The sequence below is a fragment of the Lathyrus oleraceus genome, chromosome 7 (genome assembly GCF_024323335.1).
Source record: "Lathyrus oleraceus cultivar Zhongwan6 chromosome 7, CAAS_Psat_ZW6_1.0, whole genome shotgun sequence".
Lineage (NCBI taxonomy): Eukaryota > Viridiplantae > Streptophyta > Magnoliopsida > Fabales > Fabaceae > Lathyrus > Lathyrus oleraceus.
Window position 1 is genome coordinate 203,994,825 of NC_066585.1, and position 17,518 is coordinate 204,012,342.

Sequence of the window (17,518 nt, forward strand, 5' to 3'; positions counted from 1 at the left end):
CGTAGGATGGGAAAATTCCATCTAGGTCATTCATATCCCTCAGCATGCTTCGTGGAGTACCCATCATCTATCTTTATGGTCATCCAGTTACAGACAATATTTGATCAGCAATAAGGCACTCGACTCTACATCTAGGGTACATAGTGGTTTTAGGTCAAAGGGTGGTATACACCATTATCACCATGAGAATAACTTATGACACTTAGCATAACATTTTATATAGTATTCTCATAGCGGGTCAATCCAGTATAAATATTACTCTCAATATTCATACTTATGTTTAAGACTTGATAACTCATTATCCATGATCCATGAGATGTGATCATCAATCTATATACATAATAGTCTTAATGCTTTAATGTTATCCCACTTCACAACAAAGCTCGACTATGAATACTTTAAGAATAATGTCCTTATGTTTAATGGGATCTCATGATTAAGTCACACTTGATACATTAAACGGACTAGCTATTCTAAGGACTTTATTAAACAAACATAATAAAGAAAAAGACTTTTATTATTAATAAATAATTCGATACAAGTATCAAAAGTATTGGCCTTTAGGGCTTACACCAACAATCTCCCACTAGCACTAGAGCCAATCAGACATACCCCTAATGCCCATAGATCTATTATGTCCATCATGCTTCTGCTGCGCAAGAGGCTTTGTCAGTGGGTCAATAATATTGTCAAGTGTAGGTACTCTGAATATTTTCACATCTCCTCTATTTATTATCTCTCGAATGAGGTGATAACGCCTAAGTATGTGTTTGGATCGTTGGTGAGATCTAGGCTTCTTAGCCTGTGTGATAGCACCATTGTTATCACAATAGAGACCAATGGGATCCACAATGCTAGGAACTATGCCAAGTTCACTAATAAACTTTTTGATCTAAACAACTTCCTTTGCTTCACTTGAGGCAGCAATATACTCGGCCTCGATTGTAGAATCAACAACTGTATCTTGCTTTGAACTTTTCCAGCTCACAGCGCCACCATTTAAGCAAAACACATAACTAGATTGCGATCTAAAGTCATCCTTATCTGTCTGAAAGCTAGCATCGGTGTATTCAATTACATCAAGCTCTTCCTGACCTCTATATATCAAGAATGAGTCCTTAGTCCTTCTCAAATACTTAAGGATATTCTTGACAACTACCCAATGAGCATCACCGGGATCAGATTGGTACCTACTCGTTGCACTTAAAGCATACGAGACATCCGATTGAGTACATAACATGGCATACATGATAGATCCTATTGCAGATGCATATGGAATCTTATTCATGTGACCCCTTTCTTCCTTAGTTGAAGGGGATTGTGTTTTTGATAGACACATGCCATGTTGCATAGGTATGAATCCTTTTCTTGGAATCATGCATATTAAAGCGTCTTAGCATTTTGTCTATGTATGTACTCTGACTTAGGCCAAGAAGTTTTTATGATCTATCTCTATAGATCCTGATTCCTAATATACAGGCTGCTTCACCTATGTCCTTTATAGAAAAGCATTTCCCCAACCAAGACTTTACTTGTTGTAGGGTAGGGACATCGTTTCCAATGAGTAATATGTCATTTACATATAATACCAGGAAGACGATCATGCTCCCACTAACCTTCTTGTAGACACAAGGCTCATCTTCATTCTTGATGAATCCATATTGTTTTACTGTTTCATCAAAACAAAGATTCCAGCTTCTGGAAGCTTACTTCAATCCATAGATTGATCTTTGTAACTTACATATCTTTTGGGCTTCTTCTGGTATGTCAAATCCTTCAAGCTGTGTCATGTACACATCCTCAAGAAGATTCCCATTAAGGAAAGCAGTTTTGACATCCATCTACCATATTTCATAATCATGATATGTAGCGATAGCAAGTAAAATCCGAACAGATTTAAGCATTGTAACTGGTGAGAAGGTTTCATCATAGTCAACCCCATGAATTTGTTTATGTCCTTTTGTAACGAGTCTTGCCTTATAGGTATGTACCTTAGCATCCATGTCAGTCTTCTTTTTGAAGACCCACTTGCATCCTATAGGGTTAACTCCTACAGGAGGCTCTACCAAGATTCAAACCTAGTTTGTGTACATGGAATCCATTTTAGATTTCATGGCTTCTAGCCACTTCTCAGACTCGGGACCAGTTATGGCCTCTTGGTAGGTCACATGCTCATCTTGATCCATGAGTAATACATCACCTTGATCAGTTATGAGATATCCATATCTCTCAGGTAGGTGACATATCCTGCTTGACCTACGCTGGTCTTGTTCTACTTAAGCAGGTTGCTCTTCCACAACTACTTATGTTTCCTGCTCTAATTCCTCCATAAGTGTATCAATGCTTTGTGATTCTTGAATTTCTTCAAGCTTTACTTTCCTCCCACTGATTCCTTTGGAAATAAAATCCTTTTCTAGGAAAACTCCAGTTCGAGCGACAAACACTTTTCCCTCAGAAGGATTGTAGAAGTAATACTCTCTTGTTTCTTTAGGATACCCCACAAATAAGCATTTATCAGATTTGGGCTCAAGCTTAGTTGAAAATTTTCGTTTCACATAAACTTCGCAACCCCAAATCTTCATGTAAGACATATGTGGTTTCTTACCACTCCATATCTCATATGGTGTCTTCTCAACCTTTTTAGATGGAACACGGTTAAGTGTGTAAGCTACTGTCAATAGTGCATGTCCCCAAAAGGAGTTTGGAAGATCGGCGTGACTCATCATGGATCGGACCATGTCTAACAAGGTTCGATTTCTTCTCTCAGATACACAGTTCCATTGGGGTGTTCCAGGAGGAGTAAGTTGGTATAGGATCCCACACTCTTTCAGACGGTCATCAAACTCTAGGCTTAAATACTCACCACCTCGATCTGATCGAAGAGTTTTAATATTCTTACCTAGTTGGTTTTGTACTTCATTCTTGAATTCCTTGAACTTTTCAAAGGACTCTGATTTGTGTTTCATTAAATACACATAACCATATCTACTGAAATCATAAGTAAATGTGATGAAGTACTAAAAACCTTCTCTGGCTGGTATGTTCAATGGTCCACATACATCAGTATGTATGAGGGCCAAAAGATCATTAGCTCTTTCACATTTTCTTGTGAATGAAGACTTTGTCATCTTTCTAATTAAACAAGATCTGCATGTATCATATGATTCATAATCAAAAGAGTCCAAGAGTCCATCTTTATGGAGTTTGGAAATGAGTTTCTCATTTATGTGGCCTAATCGACAATGCCAAAGGTAAGTTGGATTTAACTTGTTAGGTTTAATCCTTTTAGTATTAATGTTATAAATAGGCATTTCAAGATCAAAGACATATAATCCATTATTCATTTGTGCAGTAGCATAGAATATATCATTCAAATAAATGGAGCAACAATTGTTCTTTATTATAAATGAAAAACCAAATGTGTCCAAACAAGAAACGGAAATAATATTCCTGCTAATTACAGGTACATAATAACAGTTCTCTAACTGAATTATTAAACCACTAGGTAAAGTCAATACATAAGTTCCTACGGCTAAAGCAACAACCTTTGATCCATTGGCAACTCGTAGGTCAACTTCACCTTTTTCCAAATACGAGATATTACTGATTCAAATACGAGAAAAATAAACAGTGATACTGGAAATTCATTTATGTTTTATTAATTCTCAACAAAGAAAAATGAACCAAAACAAAAAAAATCTTTATATACGGGAAAAGTACAATCTTTTTTATAAACGGATTTTTTTTACTATTGATCCAAATATTTTTTATAAATAATGTAAAAACAACCATATATTTTTATTAGTTAGGACACGGGGGGCGAGGTACCCTCCAAAGCCACCAGCTGCCCGAAAGTGTCCAACGACTCCCCTAACGACGTAGAGTCTCATCAGACGGGCTCAATACATAATCTTGCCTAAGGGACTTAAAGTCCCATCAAACAAGCTTATCTAAATGCCCCTCCTGAGAGACTTGAAGTTTTCTTGGGTGGTATCCAACTTAAAGTCTCTCATGAGGGACTCAACTTAAAGTCTCTCTCAAGCGATGCAACTTAAATTTTCGTCCGAGGGACTCAACTTAAAGTCACACTCAAGGGACTCAACATAAATTCTCTCCCGAGGGACTCGACTCAGAGTCTCTCCTGAAAGACTCAACTTAAAGCATCACATGAGGGACTTAACTCAAAGTCTTGTATGTGTGATTCATATAAGTCTCGCTTGAGAGGTCAAACATCACGCCTGAGGGACTTATAGTTTTATCAATTGGGTTCAATACATAATCTCGCTAGAGGAGCTTCAAGTACTATCAAACAGGCTTATCTAAATGAATAGCCTGAGGGACTTAAAGTTCCCTCGAGTTGGATCCAACTTAAATTCTCGCATGAGGGGCTTAACTTAAAGTCTCGCTCAAGGTACTCAACTTAAAGTCTCTCCTGAGAGACTCAACTTAAAGTCTCACTCAAAGGACTAAACTTAAAGTCTTGCTTGAGGGACTCGACTCAAAGTCTCGCCTGAGGGAATCAACTTAAAACATCTCCTGAGAGACTCAACTTATACTCTTTTCTAAAGGAATCAACTAAGAGTCTCATCAGATAGGCTCGTTTGAGCGCATCGCTTACGGACCTAGGCTGCCCTTACGCAAAAGTGAATTAAACACTTCTCCCCTTTCCAAGCCCTCGTGCTTGAGGGAATGTGCAGTGATGTATTTTTATCTGGCCCCTAGATGGTGTAGCTTATGTAAAATTAATGAAGGCTAACACAGGGAGAGGGACGAGGTACCCAGTGAAGCCACCGGCCGCCCAAAATGCGCCATGAAGCTGCTTGAATTTTTCTACAAAGTTGCCTGAATCTTAGTGACAGCCCTCCCGATTGGGCTTATTCCACTCAGACTAATTCCCATTTGCCTAGTAGAAGTAGGAGACGACGTGTCCCATTATAATGGATTAGAAGAATGGGTCAAAAGAGGAATAAATCCTCCCCCATCATATAGTAGCGGGGGGAGATAATTTCCCTCAACCCTGAACCGCAGGCCTCTAAAAATACCTCAACCTTAGGGTTAAGGGAGACAAATAACAAGTTACCCAACATAATTCTAAAATACATAGCCTCTCACCTCATATGATCTGACCTTCTTTTACCATCATAAACATCACCGAACAAGGTCTCTCACCACCATGAGAAAACTCTACCCTTCACTATAAAGGCCTTTGAGTATTCCATATCTGCTTAGGGATACCACTCAATTGTGTACTTTTTACAAGTACATATATGGTATTCACAAAGAAATGATATGTATAAGATAACCTATAGTAAGAAACATGTTGTTATTGTGGATAACATGCGTTTTACATGGAGGATGAGGAGTCAATACGACCTAGGACTTCATCATGGTACATTTTGTAATATCATAGATGTTGTGAAGGTTGAGAAATGTGGGATGAACAACGAAAGTCGACGAGGGCTTGTTGTAGGTGTTGTTGTTGTGGTGAAATGGTTGGTGTAGATGAGGGTGATGGTATTAGAGGACAAGATAGGTGATCAAACTATAAGGTGTCCTCTAAAGAGGAATGATCCTTAAATAAATGTGCCATAATGAGAGGCATGGTTAAAGGATTGATGGTGGTATGTGTAGGGCGCTGATGCTAGACTTATTGTGGGGTATGTATAGGATCATGTGCACGTGTTGTGTGGGATTGAGTTGTGTTAGGCGAGGGACCAATTGTTGCATTTGGTGAGTGAAAATAGGTTGGATTGGACTTACAAAGAGCAATAACATCATTAAGGGGTACCACATGATTGTTGTCATCTTGGTTTTAGCTAGTAGAGGTACAAATAAGTTTTCCTTCAATATAATAAATGTTTTCTTCAATATTCATATAATTTAGCCCTTCTTTCTTAGAGGATAACCGATCAAATACAATGGTGTGATATATAGTCAATTTTTTTATTGGGGGTAAGGTTTGTGCCATAACATGGGCAACCAAATACCCAAGACTAAGATAATTTGGTGGATATTTGTGTAGAAATTCATATATATATATATATATATATATATATATATATATATATATATATATATATATATATATTTATGGAAAAGTAGCTGCGTGGGAAGGCAATTAATAAGGTAACATGTATTTTGTACATTCTCCCCCTCAAAACTACAAAGGTAGGTTTGCTTGAAATCCTAAAGCACGAGCTACATTTAAAAAACGACGGTGTTTACTATTATTATTTTTTAGGGGGAGGGGGGCATAAAGGGTATGCATATGTGTGTTGAAAGATAGTGACATATTCATTTAAGAAGAGGCACATTAATGTGAATTCACCCCATTAAACACTAAAATCATAATGTCTTGGTCAAATTCAATTTTAACCTAAGAAAAATCATCAACAATGGTAAAAAATAACGACCCCCTGAATTTGTGTGAATTTTATGTAGTCCCTAAATGTCACAATGGATTAAATTAAATGTTGTAATATTTTTTATTTAACTTGAAGGAAAGAATAAGCAAGTTTTCTAAGGGACAAATCTCATAAACATGCTTATAATTAAAACCAAAATTTGGAAAACATTGTAATAGTCTCTAGAGGGGGAGGTGTCAGGAAGAGGATTCATCATTAAAATTGACCCACAAACTTGTGAATACAATTTGTTAATCCCCATCAAAACTTGTACTATTTTCTATTTTTCTCGCAGGAACATATAATGGGTTCCTTATAATATCCCAATTCATCCCAAAGACTCTTGTATTTTATGAAATAATCAGAGATCGAGAGGGATCCTTGATGTCAATCAATTTTTTTTGCCGAATTTGGTAGATTCTAGACTTGTCTCCTTAAGAGAGTTTGTTGCATAGGTAACTCCAAACTTCTACCACCCTATCAGAGAAGATTACATTGTGGGCTATGTTAGGTTCGATGGAGTGAATGATCCATGTTGAAACTAGATCATTCCAACACTTCCACAAAGGGAGTCTCAGATCGGCTACCGATGACGGTTTCATGGTTCCATTGATTAAGTCGAGTTATTTCTTTGCGCCGAGGCTGAGGTGCATTAAACGACTCCATTTCCCATAGTTGCATTCATTCAAAGGTTTTTTTTATCTAGTGTGATGGTTGGCGTGTCAGAATGATGCAAGATCAAAGGATCAGGAAGTGATGTATCTCCCATTTGTAACTTCTAGGGTGCTTTTCTCTTTTGGTTGCTTTGGATTTTTAATCGAATCATTGATAGTGTCAGCCATCTAGATTTTATTTTGTTGCGGAAGGTTAAGTTGGCCAGACACATGAATCATGCCCTCTTACCATAAACAAGTATATGAAAAGTAATTTGTATTGTAGTAAATAATCTTGGTGTAAACGGCTTGTTATACAAACATAAAACAAGACAATTCTCAATCAGAATGAACTGGCCCATGGCCTATAAAAAAATAGATCCTCGAATTGAAACGACCAAGCTAGATACCGTGAATTGCAACAGTCAACTTACTAACCATTGACCAATCAATTGTTTATTGTTGATCATATCAACAGAAACCCAAATCAAACATTAACCATGACTTTTTTCTATACCAAATGTCAGGAGTGATGAAAAATATATTTTTCTTCTCTTAATCACTTGAGGTTTTAAGGGATATTTCTACAATTCTCCATTTTGACTTTAAACCGATGATGATGCCAATTTATCCATGAACCATTTTGATGCTCTCTGCTATGTTGAAATCACTATTCAACAACATTGATTAAGTTCAAGGCACAATAAAATCTTAATCTTGCTAGTTGCATCGAGTTGTTTCTAGCAACCTTTTCTTGCTTAGCAATGTAACAAGCCTACAAGCATCATGTTTGAACCATATTTGACTTCATATTGTTTTGAATGTCTTCGTAAAGGTTTCTACTTTTTAAGAATTTTGCAACCTTCCAACGACTTCATCTTCCTTAGATTATCTCTTGTAGTAATGATTCCAATTTGATTGTATATGAGCATCATTCGACTCAAAATATTAACTTTTTTTTCTTTCTGATTTGGTATTAGATGTTTTATTATAGACTAATTATTAGTTTTCTCTTTTTGGATTTGTTATTAAAAATAAAATTTGTGTTATTTATTATGAAACAATTTGGAGAAAAAATATAAAATAATATATGCATGTCATTATTTTAGAGGATATTTTTTAATTATTATAAATTAAAAATTTTAAAATAAAAAACATAGAGTAGTGGTAATAATGAATAGTAAAGATTTATCCTTGACTTTCTTCTTTCCAAATTTTCTTACAAAAATAAATAGTTATAAGAAAACGGGAGGACCATGGTAATCCCACAATGCTTACTTCCTTTTGCCTCCACTTCTCTTCTGTTACCCGCCTTCACGAAGTACGGGCTTAGAAGCCGTTACTATTTAAAGCTAGTTTGAGAGCACAATGCTTACTTCCATTTTTTCCTCCTCTAGCTCTCACAGACGGTGAATTTTCTCGCGCCTCTGTCTCTTCTCACCTCAACCGCTCAAAACCCTATCGCCGTCGATCGCCACTACCACTCGGTTGCTGAAGTTGCAAATCGCTTCCATCTCTTCAACCTCTTGAGCATACGATATCCGATTCCGCCTATTCCCCTACGTTTCTTGAATCTGTAACTCACGCATTTCTTTTTACTTTTCACTATATCTCTTTTGCGTATCTCAACACTTCATGTGTTTGCTTTGTGTTACTGCGTTTCATTTGCTATATCAATTCAGTTAAATTTGCTATACATGGAGTTCAACTATTTCCAATTGCTGTAACAATCATACATGCCTACGTGCTTGATTTATGGTAAATTTCTGTTTACTTTTAACGAACTACGAGTTTGTGCGATGTGTTTGACTATTAGTTTTCTCTCTCAGTGAATCTCTCATGTTGCTGATTTCGTATCTATGCGTTTCAATTTAGTTGCAATCGGACTTCCGAATCTGATGTTTTCACAGATCGCCACTGTTAGATTCTCAATGTGGCATCATAATGTGATTTTTCTGCAATATATTATGATCTACTTAACGTTCCTGATTATATTTAGCATCTCACAGTTGGAGACATTGCGTTTCCATTTTTATTATTATACATAATTAGTTTAGTCTTTTTCTTTCTACTATTACTCTAGGAGTTATATTGTTTATACTTTGTTTTCTGGTACGGCTATGATACTTTGAAGCATGTAAAAGCATTTTGGAACTTTTCCTTTAACTTGTAGACTTGCACTTGTTATATCTTACCGGCTGAATTACAATTTATGATTTATAGGTCAACACATTTCTAATTTATGATTTATAACATCTATGTTAGTACATATGCAAATTTCTTCAACGATCCTTTGGTTTAAGTATTCTATGATGGGAATATGATCAATAGGATATTTTATATTACTAGTCTCCCAATGTTGGGTATATGTTTAACAGGATACCGTGTATTATAATCCTACACATTCTATTATTCAAATTAGTTATTTGTGATTCATATTTTCTTGTCTCGTTTTTTGACATTTGCACCTGGATAATTTTTTTTTCATTTTGTAACCTCTTAAAACATCTATAATTCTTAATAATCAGTATAGTTTTTGCTGGTAGCTGGATTTACCGGTAGAAAATTCTATTCCCTATTTTTATTTGGAATATTACAGCTTTATGCGTGAATCAGGAAAATTTTCAACCTCAAGGAATGACAGAAGAGCAGAAGGAATCCCCCCCTAAAGATTTTAAGAAGAAAAAATCATTGCTAGGTTTTTCTCTATATTGATTTTTTACTTTTATTATGTAGTGAGTATTACTTGTAGGTTCTTCCTTTTTTTAAATTCCTTTAAGGCTATTATCTTCTGTGTTGTTTCTTTATCCTAAGGGTTGACACGAGATTCTTAGATATCTCTCAACATGTAATTCTGTGAGATGTAAATTTGTGAGATTGCTTTCTCATCTACACTTGGAAAAAGTAAATACACTCACAGTTTCATTTTCGGGCGGTTATCCTTAAACAATAACATTGATGTCACATAAGTATTAATTTTGCTTTTCCTTTGGATTTTTTTTATAATTCAAGCAGATGATGATTTCGGGACAGAATTTCTTGGCTCCTGGAAACCCATGTCAATGGCAGATGATGATGCCATGGATTTTAGCTTTGGTACAGTTTCTAAAAGCAAGAAAAAGATATTCGACTTTGAAAAAATGTAAGCACCCCTAATGTTAGTTTCAATTATTCAAAATAAAATATGCATAGCAAGGACTCAGATACTGGTTTCCAATCTTCTATAATTTAAAATGTTTTAGGTTTATATATTCCATGGTCGTTCTTGCAGATGAAATAAGTGTGCAGTAGTTTGGTTATTATGCAGATTTACAATGGTGATGATTGTTTATGTAAAAGAATGTTTCATTTAAGGAATATATTATCCGGATATACATGTATGCTATATAATGCATTTGCAAGTTTGTAGTTCCTTACCAATTGTTACAAATTATCTTTGGTAGGGACATGAATTTCGATCTGGATACTGCTTTTGGCAAAATATCATCATTTAAGGTGGACATGTCAGATCTTGATTTTACATGCCCACCCAAAAAGTCTTCTCAGTCTACGGACAAAAAGGGAGAAGCTTCTTGTGCAAAAGGAGGGAAACAAGATGGATTTAATTTCAGCTTTGATTTTAATGAGTAAGTCGGGTAATTATTCAAGGCAACTTAATGCACAGATATGTTATTTTTGAGTTATGCAACATCAATTTGAGTGATTAAAGGTATACACATATTCTCATATTATCTTGCCTTTTATTGTTGTAGGTTGGATAGCTTCAATCTCAATTCAAACTTACTAAAAGTAGATAATAGTAATGACGACAATTACCTGAGAAAGAAAGGAGTTACTGCAGAAGGAAATAATAGTGAAGATGCTAAAAAGCCTAACATCAATGATGATGACAGAGGTGTTCGTTCATCTAGTGATAATAAGACAACGAAACCTCGAGCATCAGAGAGGCTGGAAACTGTGAACACTGAGACTTCAGTTGGTAACCTAGGGAATCTAGTTTCAAGACAGGATATTTCTGTTTCCAAATTTTCTTCCTCTCAGAACCTTGACACAGAAGTTAAGAATCAGACTTCTGATATTAGTAAGATAACAAGTATGAAAGAAATGGATCAAGAAAAAGGTTTGTCTGAGGAGACAAAGTCAACCAAATCAAAATCTGAGCAGGTTATCGACAAGGTACCTTCCCAGTCTGTGAGTCAAAGTGATTCAGAGCAAGACACTATCTCAGAAAAGCATACAAAGGTTTCCTTATCTGGAACAAGAGGAATTAATGTTACAGCTGATAAACAAGTGGTTAATGGTAAGGCAACGTTTGTAGATTCTGATGTTGTAGACTTACAGTTAGAGCATTCATCCTTACCTCTTACCACTGAATCAGATGGCATTGTTAGAGAAGCAATTAATCTAGGTAGCATTGCTGAAGAAGTTTCTAATGACACTCAACCAGAAAATAGTTATTCAAGTTCTGGAAATATTACTAAATTTGATTCCTTGAAGAAGAACTCGTGTGACAATAGCATAAGAGAAAATAAAAGAACAGCTTTGGAGTGTCACTTGGGTACAGCAAGCAGGTTGAACTGTTTCTTTTCTTTTTATGATCATGTCTTTGTAAGTTTTTTTTAATTTTAAAAAAAAAATATTATTAGCTGACTTGCTGAAAGGTAGCAAGGGCATAATGAATTTTGTTTTTAGAAGTATTTACTGTTTTTCACAACTTTCACTCATTTAATGCAGTAACCCCATAGTTGATAAAGTCACGCTGATGAAAGATAAAGATCTCCAAGTGAAGAAGTCAAATATAGTCAGTATGCTAGAGAACAAAAGGTCTTTAAAAAACCCTTCATCAACATCTGGAACAAAGAGTCTAGTCTCCTTCGACTGTAAAAAAAATGCTGACATACACCTGAGATCCATAGCCCAAGAAAGGTGTGTTATGCTTACCTCAATAAATGTATTTGCTGGCCTTTCGGTTGTAGAATGTATTATATATATATTTTCCTCAACAGGAACAACTTCAAATCCAATGAGACAAAGTTTGGGAGCAAAATGGAAAGCGATTCACTCCTAGGTTCTAGCAAAGTAATTAGGGATGCACCAGCATTTCTTGGCAGCAAAGATGATCCTAAAAGTTGTAATGCCAGGTAATATATATGCTCCTGGATTTCAGTTATACGGGAAGCTTCTTATTCTACAAACACAAATTTTGCAACTGCAAAGAAGATATCTTTGTGGAAGTTAGGTTGTTACTTCACAAGTAATGAATGTAACTGTTACTTCCGATCATGATCAGGAAGGGTGTTGTTTTTGATGGTACACCAAGTGCAGGAAAGTTGGCTGGAAATATGAAATCATTTCATGAAGATGTAAATAAAAGAAAAACCGTGTTTCTAGAAACGGGCATGTCAACAAAAAATGTTAATATTTTGAGGTAAGGCTTCTGCTGTTGAACGCTGACTTTTGTTAGGCAAGTTGGTGGCCGAACTAAAAAACATACCAGAATCCAGATGCTAATTTGTGGATATGAATATGAATTTGTGTTGGTTGATTTTGCTAACAGGCAACATTATAAAATCATATTGGCGGTACTTGCCAATGCTTTTATTCAACCAGATGTAAACCCATGTGTCTGATGAGTTAGAAAATAAATTTGGTTTGAACTTTGTTTAATTACAAAACATGTTCTAAGTTCTAACATTTACACAGTACACATTATGGTCTTGAGTTATATCTGTCATAATTTTAACACAGCTCACTTTACAACCATACAATGACGACTTTTTCCCAACATTCTCTCAATGCCTTGTTCTTGTTCTTAAACTTTTGGCTATTAGATTGGTTCTTGTTTGTGCATTTGTTACCACTTAGTGTCTTTTTCATAATTATAAGAAAACATGGGGGAAATAAGCAATGACAAAAAAGACATCAAAATACCTGTGGTAGGGTATGAAAGGAGGTTGCAAGTAAGAAACATGAAGAAGAAATCAAATTGATGCATAGTAAATAACACTGGCTTTAAGTTTGCATTAATATGATAAAACATGTAAGTAACTTATGTGATTAAGGTGATAAAATGATACAAGTAAAAAAATGCTAATGTAAAAAACCCACTGACTGTGTTCTTTATCATCTATATAACCTACTGAAAGTATGATAGGCTGTACATCATTACCATAATGGCTAGAAGCATAAGACGCCCACCTCGTTGTTTGCATCATATCCTATCCTTTTAAGTATGAAGTATCTCCTGCAAAACACTGCAGTTCCATTTTACCACCATGGTTGTAATTCATTTTCAGTACTGATATGGTTTGATGAATGCTTAATGAAGTTGATTTAATCTTCCAAGTATGAGTTGACAATTGCAGCCAAGTTGCTTTTATGGCAAAACAGTAGAAATTCAAGTTGTTCAAATGACTCTTCATAGCTAGGAGTTCAGTATGTCACAATAGATGTAGCCAAAGAAATATGAGTTTCATTTGAAGGGTTTTTGACAGTGCAGAGATGTCAAATGTTTGATGTCATGAATTGAGATAAATTAATTTACTGGTAAAGTTAAAATGTAGAATCAGTTCATTGAATAATTTGAAAAATGAGATTTATAATTTGGATCTGTATTGTTGATATTTTATAATTTGAGATTTATGAGATTTATAATTTGAATCAGTTCATTAAATTAATTTGGATCTCATTCCTGTAGTCTCCTATTTATGAGATTTATAATTTCAATATTTTTAGGATTTATTTTGCCAATATGATAGAAAAATGTGTTTATTTGATTTTTTAAACTTCGTCACACACACATGATCCCTGATTCATTTTCTTTTTGAAAATTTTCAGTTCTCAGGTTAATCCTTGCAGCTTAACAGAGAAGACAGCTAAAATTACTACTCAGATATCTCTAAGTTCTCAACCTGAAGCTTCGAGCAAGGAGTCCTTTCAGAAATCAAAGATCACCCACATAGAAGGAAATAAACTTTCTTCTTTTAAAGCTTGCAAGATCACACCTGCTTTTTCTAGTGTAAAAACTTCAAGGTCTGTACCAAGTTGGTTGCTTTTGTAAAACTCTTGTAGAGATTTTGATTGATGTTTTTTCTATCTCAGGAACATTGGGGCTAACTCAGTTTTAGAAATGTCTTTACACCAAAAAGAGGCAAACTCATTGGCAAGTTCTGAACAAAGAAAAGAGACACAGGCTATTTTAGCATCAAACGGTGGTCATCTGACTGACAGTGGTGATAATCAAAAGGCTTCAGCCCGGTTCTTGAAGAGGAAAAGTATTGAGGTTTGATATGACTTTTTTACTTTTGAACAATTGATGGAAGAAATTATCACCAAATATTTTGATGTCCATAGCCTATGCCTTTTCTTTTTTTTCCTCCTTTAGTGTCATAGCTGCAACTGTCTTCATTTAATGTCTCCTACTGTACACTTTTGGTGTATAAATATTCACCTCGGCCCACACTCAACTGCATAATAATTTTTTTTCCATGGAAGAAAAGATAATGACAAAGGAATAACATTGTAGAACTTCACTACTATATTACTCTAATAGGAGTATTAAGTACCTTCCAATGAAGGAAAGAATCATCCTAAAGAATTTATTATGACATCTTTAACTATTTGCAGATTTCTGAAGAAGATTTAACATCCTTGAGGCCCCTAAAGTGCCTACCTCAGTCTCCAATCAAAAGCAGGTCCGGCAGAACAAATTGATTGTATTACTTTTTTTTTGGTAGCATAGATTTTCTGTTATTTATTTTTTTGGTTTTTCTGAATAACATTGTTCTTAACAACTCCAGAAATGAATCTAAAGAATCTTCAGGAAAAGTTGAACAGGTATATTAACAGATGTTGGCATTATTTTATCTGTTATGTTGGCATTATTTTATCTGTTATGTTGGCATTATTTTATCTGTTATGTTGTCTTATATTTTGATGTTTACTTATAAATGCTAGGAGACTTGGGGATATTTAAGTGTGATACTTGTTAGTACTAGTTTTCTTTCTTCTTTGTCATACCTATACATATATATATATATATATATATATATATATATATATATATATATATATATATATATATATATATATATATATATATATATATATATATATATATATATATATATATATATATATATATATTAGTCTAATTCACTTATATTTGAAAATCAGGTAGAGAGAAAGCCCAACGACTTAGCCCACTACGATTCAACCTCTGGACCTGAAAGTCCATCAGAGATTAAAGTAACAGAAGTTGAAATACCTGATTCTGTGCTCATGGAAGACAACGGTAATGTTGAAAAGGCTGAAGCATATATGAAGGAACTTGAAAATGTGAGTGATCTAACTCTACAGACAATATCATAAGTTTCACTAATATAAATTATTCAATTTACTGGTTTATCAAACTCTAGTGAAAACAACAAGGATATGTTTGGTGGCTAAAAAAACATAAGTTCAGACATACGAAAAACAGTTTGGTAGAATTCAAAATTTATATGAGCTGATTGTTAAAGTTAAATTTTATTTGGCAAACACTGTCTACCTACCGTGGTTGCCGTTTAATAATTAGTGTATCCCCTGTTTTCAATGTCAGTTCCACCAAAATAACTCAATGCTCAAAATTTTAGTTACCATGAAAATATTTATTTTAATCACTCTCAATATATATGACATTTTGAAACCAAATTACTGTACCAAAATAAATAAATAAAGAGCATGCAAGGAAGTATACTTCTATCTCCTTTTATAGTACAATTTCTAGTTCCTTAATCAGTGTTTGTCTTTATATTTAACTGTTTGAGTAAAAATTAGTTTAACTGTTTGTACAAGCAAACCAAATAATTTCATCACTTAATGATATGGTAGTTTTATGCACTTGCATTGATTTAAAATTGAAGTTTTTTTTAATAGAACTGGATGGTGATGAATTGTCCTTTCCATCTATGTATGTGTTAAGATAAACAGAAAAATAAAACTGCACCTCGGGGATTTCTTTTTAAATGTGATTATTTGCAGATTTGTAACATGCTGAAAAAAAGGCACGAGGAAGCAAAAGAGTTATTAGTGCGAGCTGTTGTCAACAACAATAACCTGCTGATGCTTAATCATCCCATTTATGAAGAAAAAATATCCTTTCATTCTTCTTTTCTGTCATATCCTCCTACGCCGTCTATTTGTAGATATTAAAGTTGGTAATTTCCTTAGCATTTTTTAACATTCGGAAGGTTCAGAAATTTGCTTCTCAATTGATGTTAAAGGAGATTCAAACTTGATCAGCAATAAATTGTTGCATTCAAAGGTATGTAGCCTATTCTGCACTATACCATTTATTGGGTTTTGAATCACCATTTAAATTTAAGGACAGAGTACATTCATATAAAATTTGTATGCTTGTTCCTTCAGTGATGTCTGGACTGAAACATCTTCCATTTTTCTAAGATGAAAAACTGAAAAAAATTGACATCTTTTTGGTTCATGAAGGTTTCAAGTATGTATGAAGTCTATTCTATGTTGTGATGCATGTCACAAGTCCATTTTGATGTAGTTGTCATATTTAGGCATTGATGTAGTTAAATAGATATTTAGCAACGTAACAAAAACAACACTTTTCAGCCGAAGCCTAGACAATAGTTCCCTCTTAGTGCTATTTTTTAGAAAAAAAAGGTTTCACAATTGATTTTGCATGTCTTGGAAAGTTCCAGTGTCAGACATTTGGTCTTGAACATCAATGAGGAGGTAGAAATGATGGTTTATGGCAGAGCTAAAATGCGAACTCTATCGCACAATGGGTAGCAAAATTAGAAGAAAACAGCCAAGGTCAATCCAGTTACAGGAAAGGGAGCAAGAATCTCAAAATTTCTTTGTTAAAAATAATTGTTGTTGCAATTATTTGATTATAAAATAATTTGATATAGAAAATATCCAAACTACAAAGTGCCTGTTTGTTTCCACGTCAAATCATCAAACCATCCATATACGTTTTTTCCAAAGCTACAATTTTGAGCTTCTTATTTTCAGGCTAAATCAACCACTAGACGCATGGCTGCTGTGTTCCAACCTCAACCAAACAAACATAAAATTCGGGGAAACAGAGCTAGGCTCCTGTTTAGTTGTTCCTATATATATCCATCATATTCAAGCATGTAAAATCTGTGATACTATTACTGTGATAACAATTTCAATATGAATTGTTCTGTTGAGTATATTTCTTGCTTAGCTAAACAACATCATGTTGTTTTGCAATTCAAAAAAAAAAAAATACATGTTGAATTTGCATCCATTCAAAATCAACTGCTTCTTCTAGTCACACCAAGTCTCTTTTTTCTGATGTCTTTGTTCCTCAGTCATATTATAAAGTAGATACTGACCTACAAAGCATGGGTCATTTAGAAAGCATTTTGTATGCTTGAATAGTGTTTCATGCTATCTTTTGTCAAGCGAGTGGAAGTTACCTTT

General features: G+C 34.5%; 1 protein-coding gene across 10 annotated transcripts; it reads left to right on the forward strand.

The window, feature by feature from the left end:
* Positions 1 to 8,286: 8,286 nt before the first annotated feature.
* Positions 8,287 to 17,267, forward strand: LOC127102689 (uncharacterized protein At4g18490). Of its 10 annotated transcripts, none has more exons than XM_051040037.1 (17): positions 8,288 to 8,815; positions 9,657 to 9,755; positions 10,073 to 10,199; positions 10,501 to 10,683; positions 10,810 to 11,357; positions 11,436 to 11,628; positions 11,792 to 11,983; positions 12,064 to 12,198; positions 12,348 to 12,485; positions 13,895 to 14,089; positions 14,159 to 14,339; positions 14,684 to 14,751; positions 14,857 to 14,893; positions 15,233 to 15,394; positions 16,079 to 16,189; positions 16,279 to 16,361; positions 17,081 to 17,267. In XM_051040037.1, exons 1-16 carry the CDS (start codon positions 8,794 to 8,796, stop codon positions 16,333 to 16,335), a joined length of 2,448 nt encoding a protein of 815 aa, XP_050895994.1. In that variant the 5' UTR covers positions 8,288 to 8,793; the 3' UTR covers positions 16,336 to 16,361; positions 17,081 to 17,267. The 10 variants fall into 10 exon arrangements, with proteins under 10 accessions (XP_050895995.1, XP_050895994.1, XP_050895987.1 ...); XM_051040030.1 differs by having other exon boundaries at positions 8,288 to 8,633; positions 8,740 to 8,815; positions 10,810 to 11,628; XM_051040034.1 differs by having other exon boundaries at positions 8,289 to 8,633; positions 8,740 to 8,815; positions 9,674 to 9,755; positions 10,810 to 11,628.
* Positions 17,268 to 17,518: the final 251 nt, after the last annotated feature.

Coding starts and splice junctions, on each gene's coding strand:
- LOC127102689 (XM_051040029.1), top strand. CDS start 8,794: ATGCCTACGTGCTTGATTTATG. Junction 12,199..12,347: donor CCTAAAAGTTGTAATGCCAG/GTAATATATATG, acceptor GATCATGATCAG/GAAGGGTGTTGTTTTTGATG. Junction 14,090..14,158: donor TCTAGTGTAAAAACTTCAAG/GTCTGTACCAAG, acceptor TTTCTATCTCAG/GAACATTGGGGCTAACTCAG.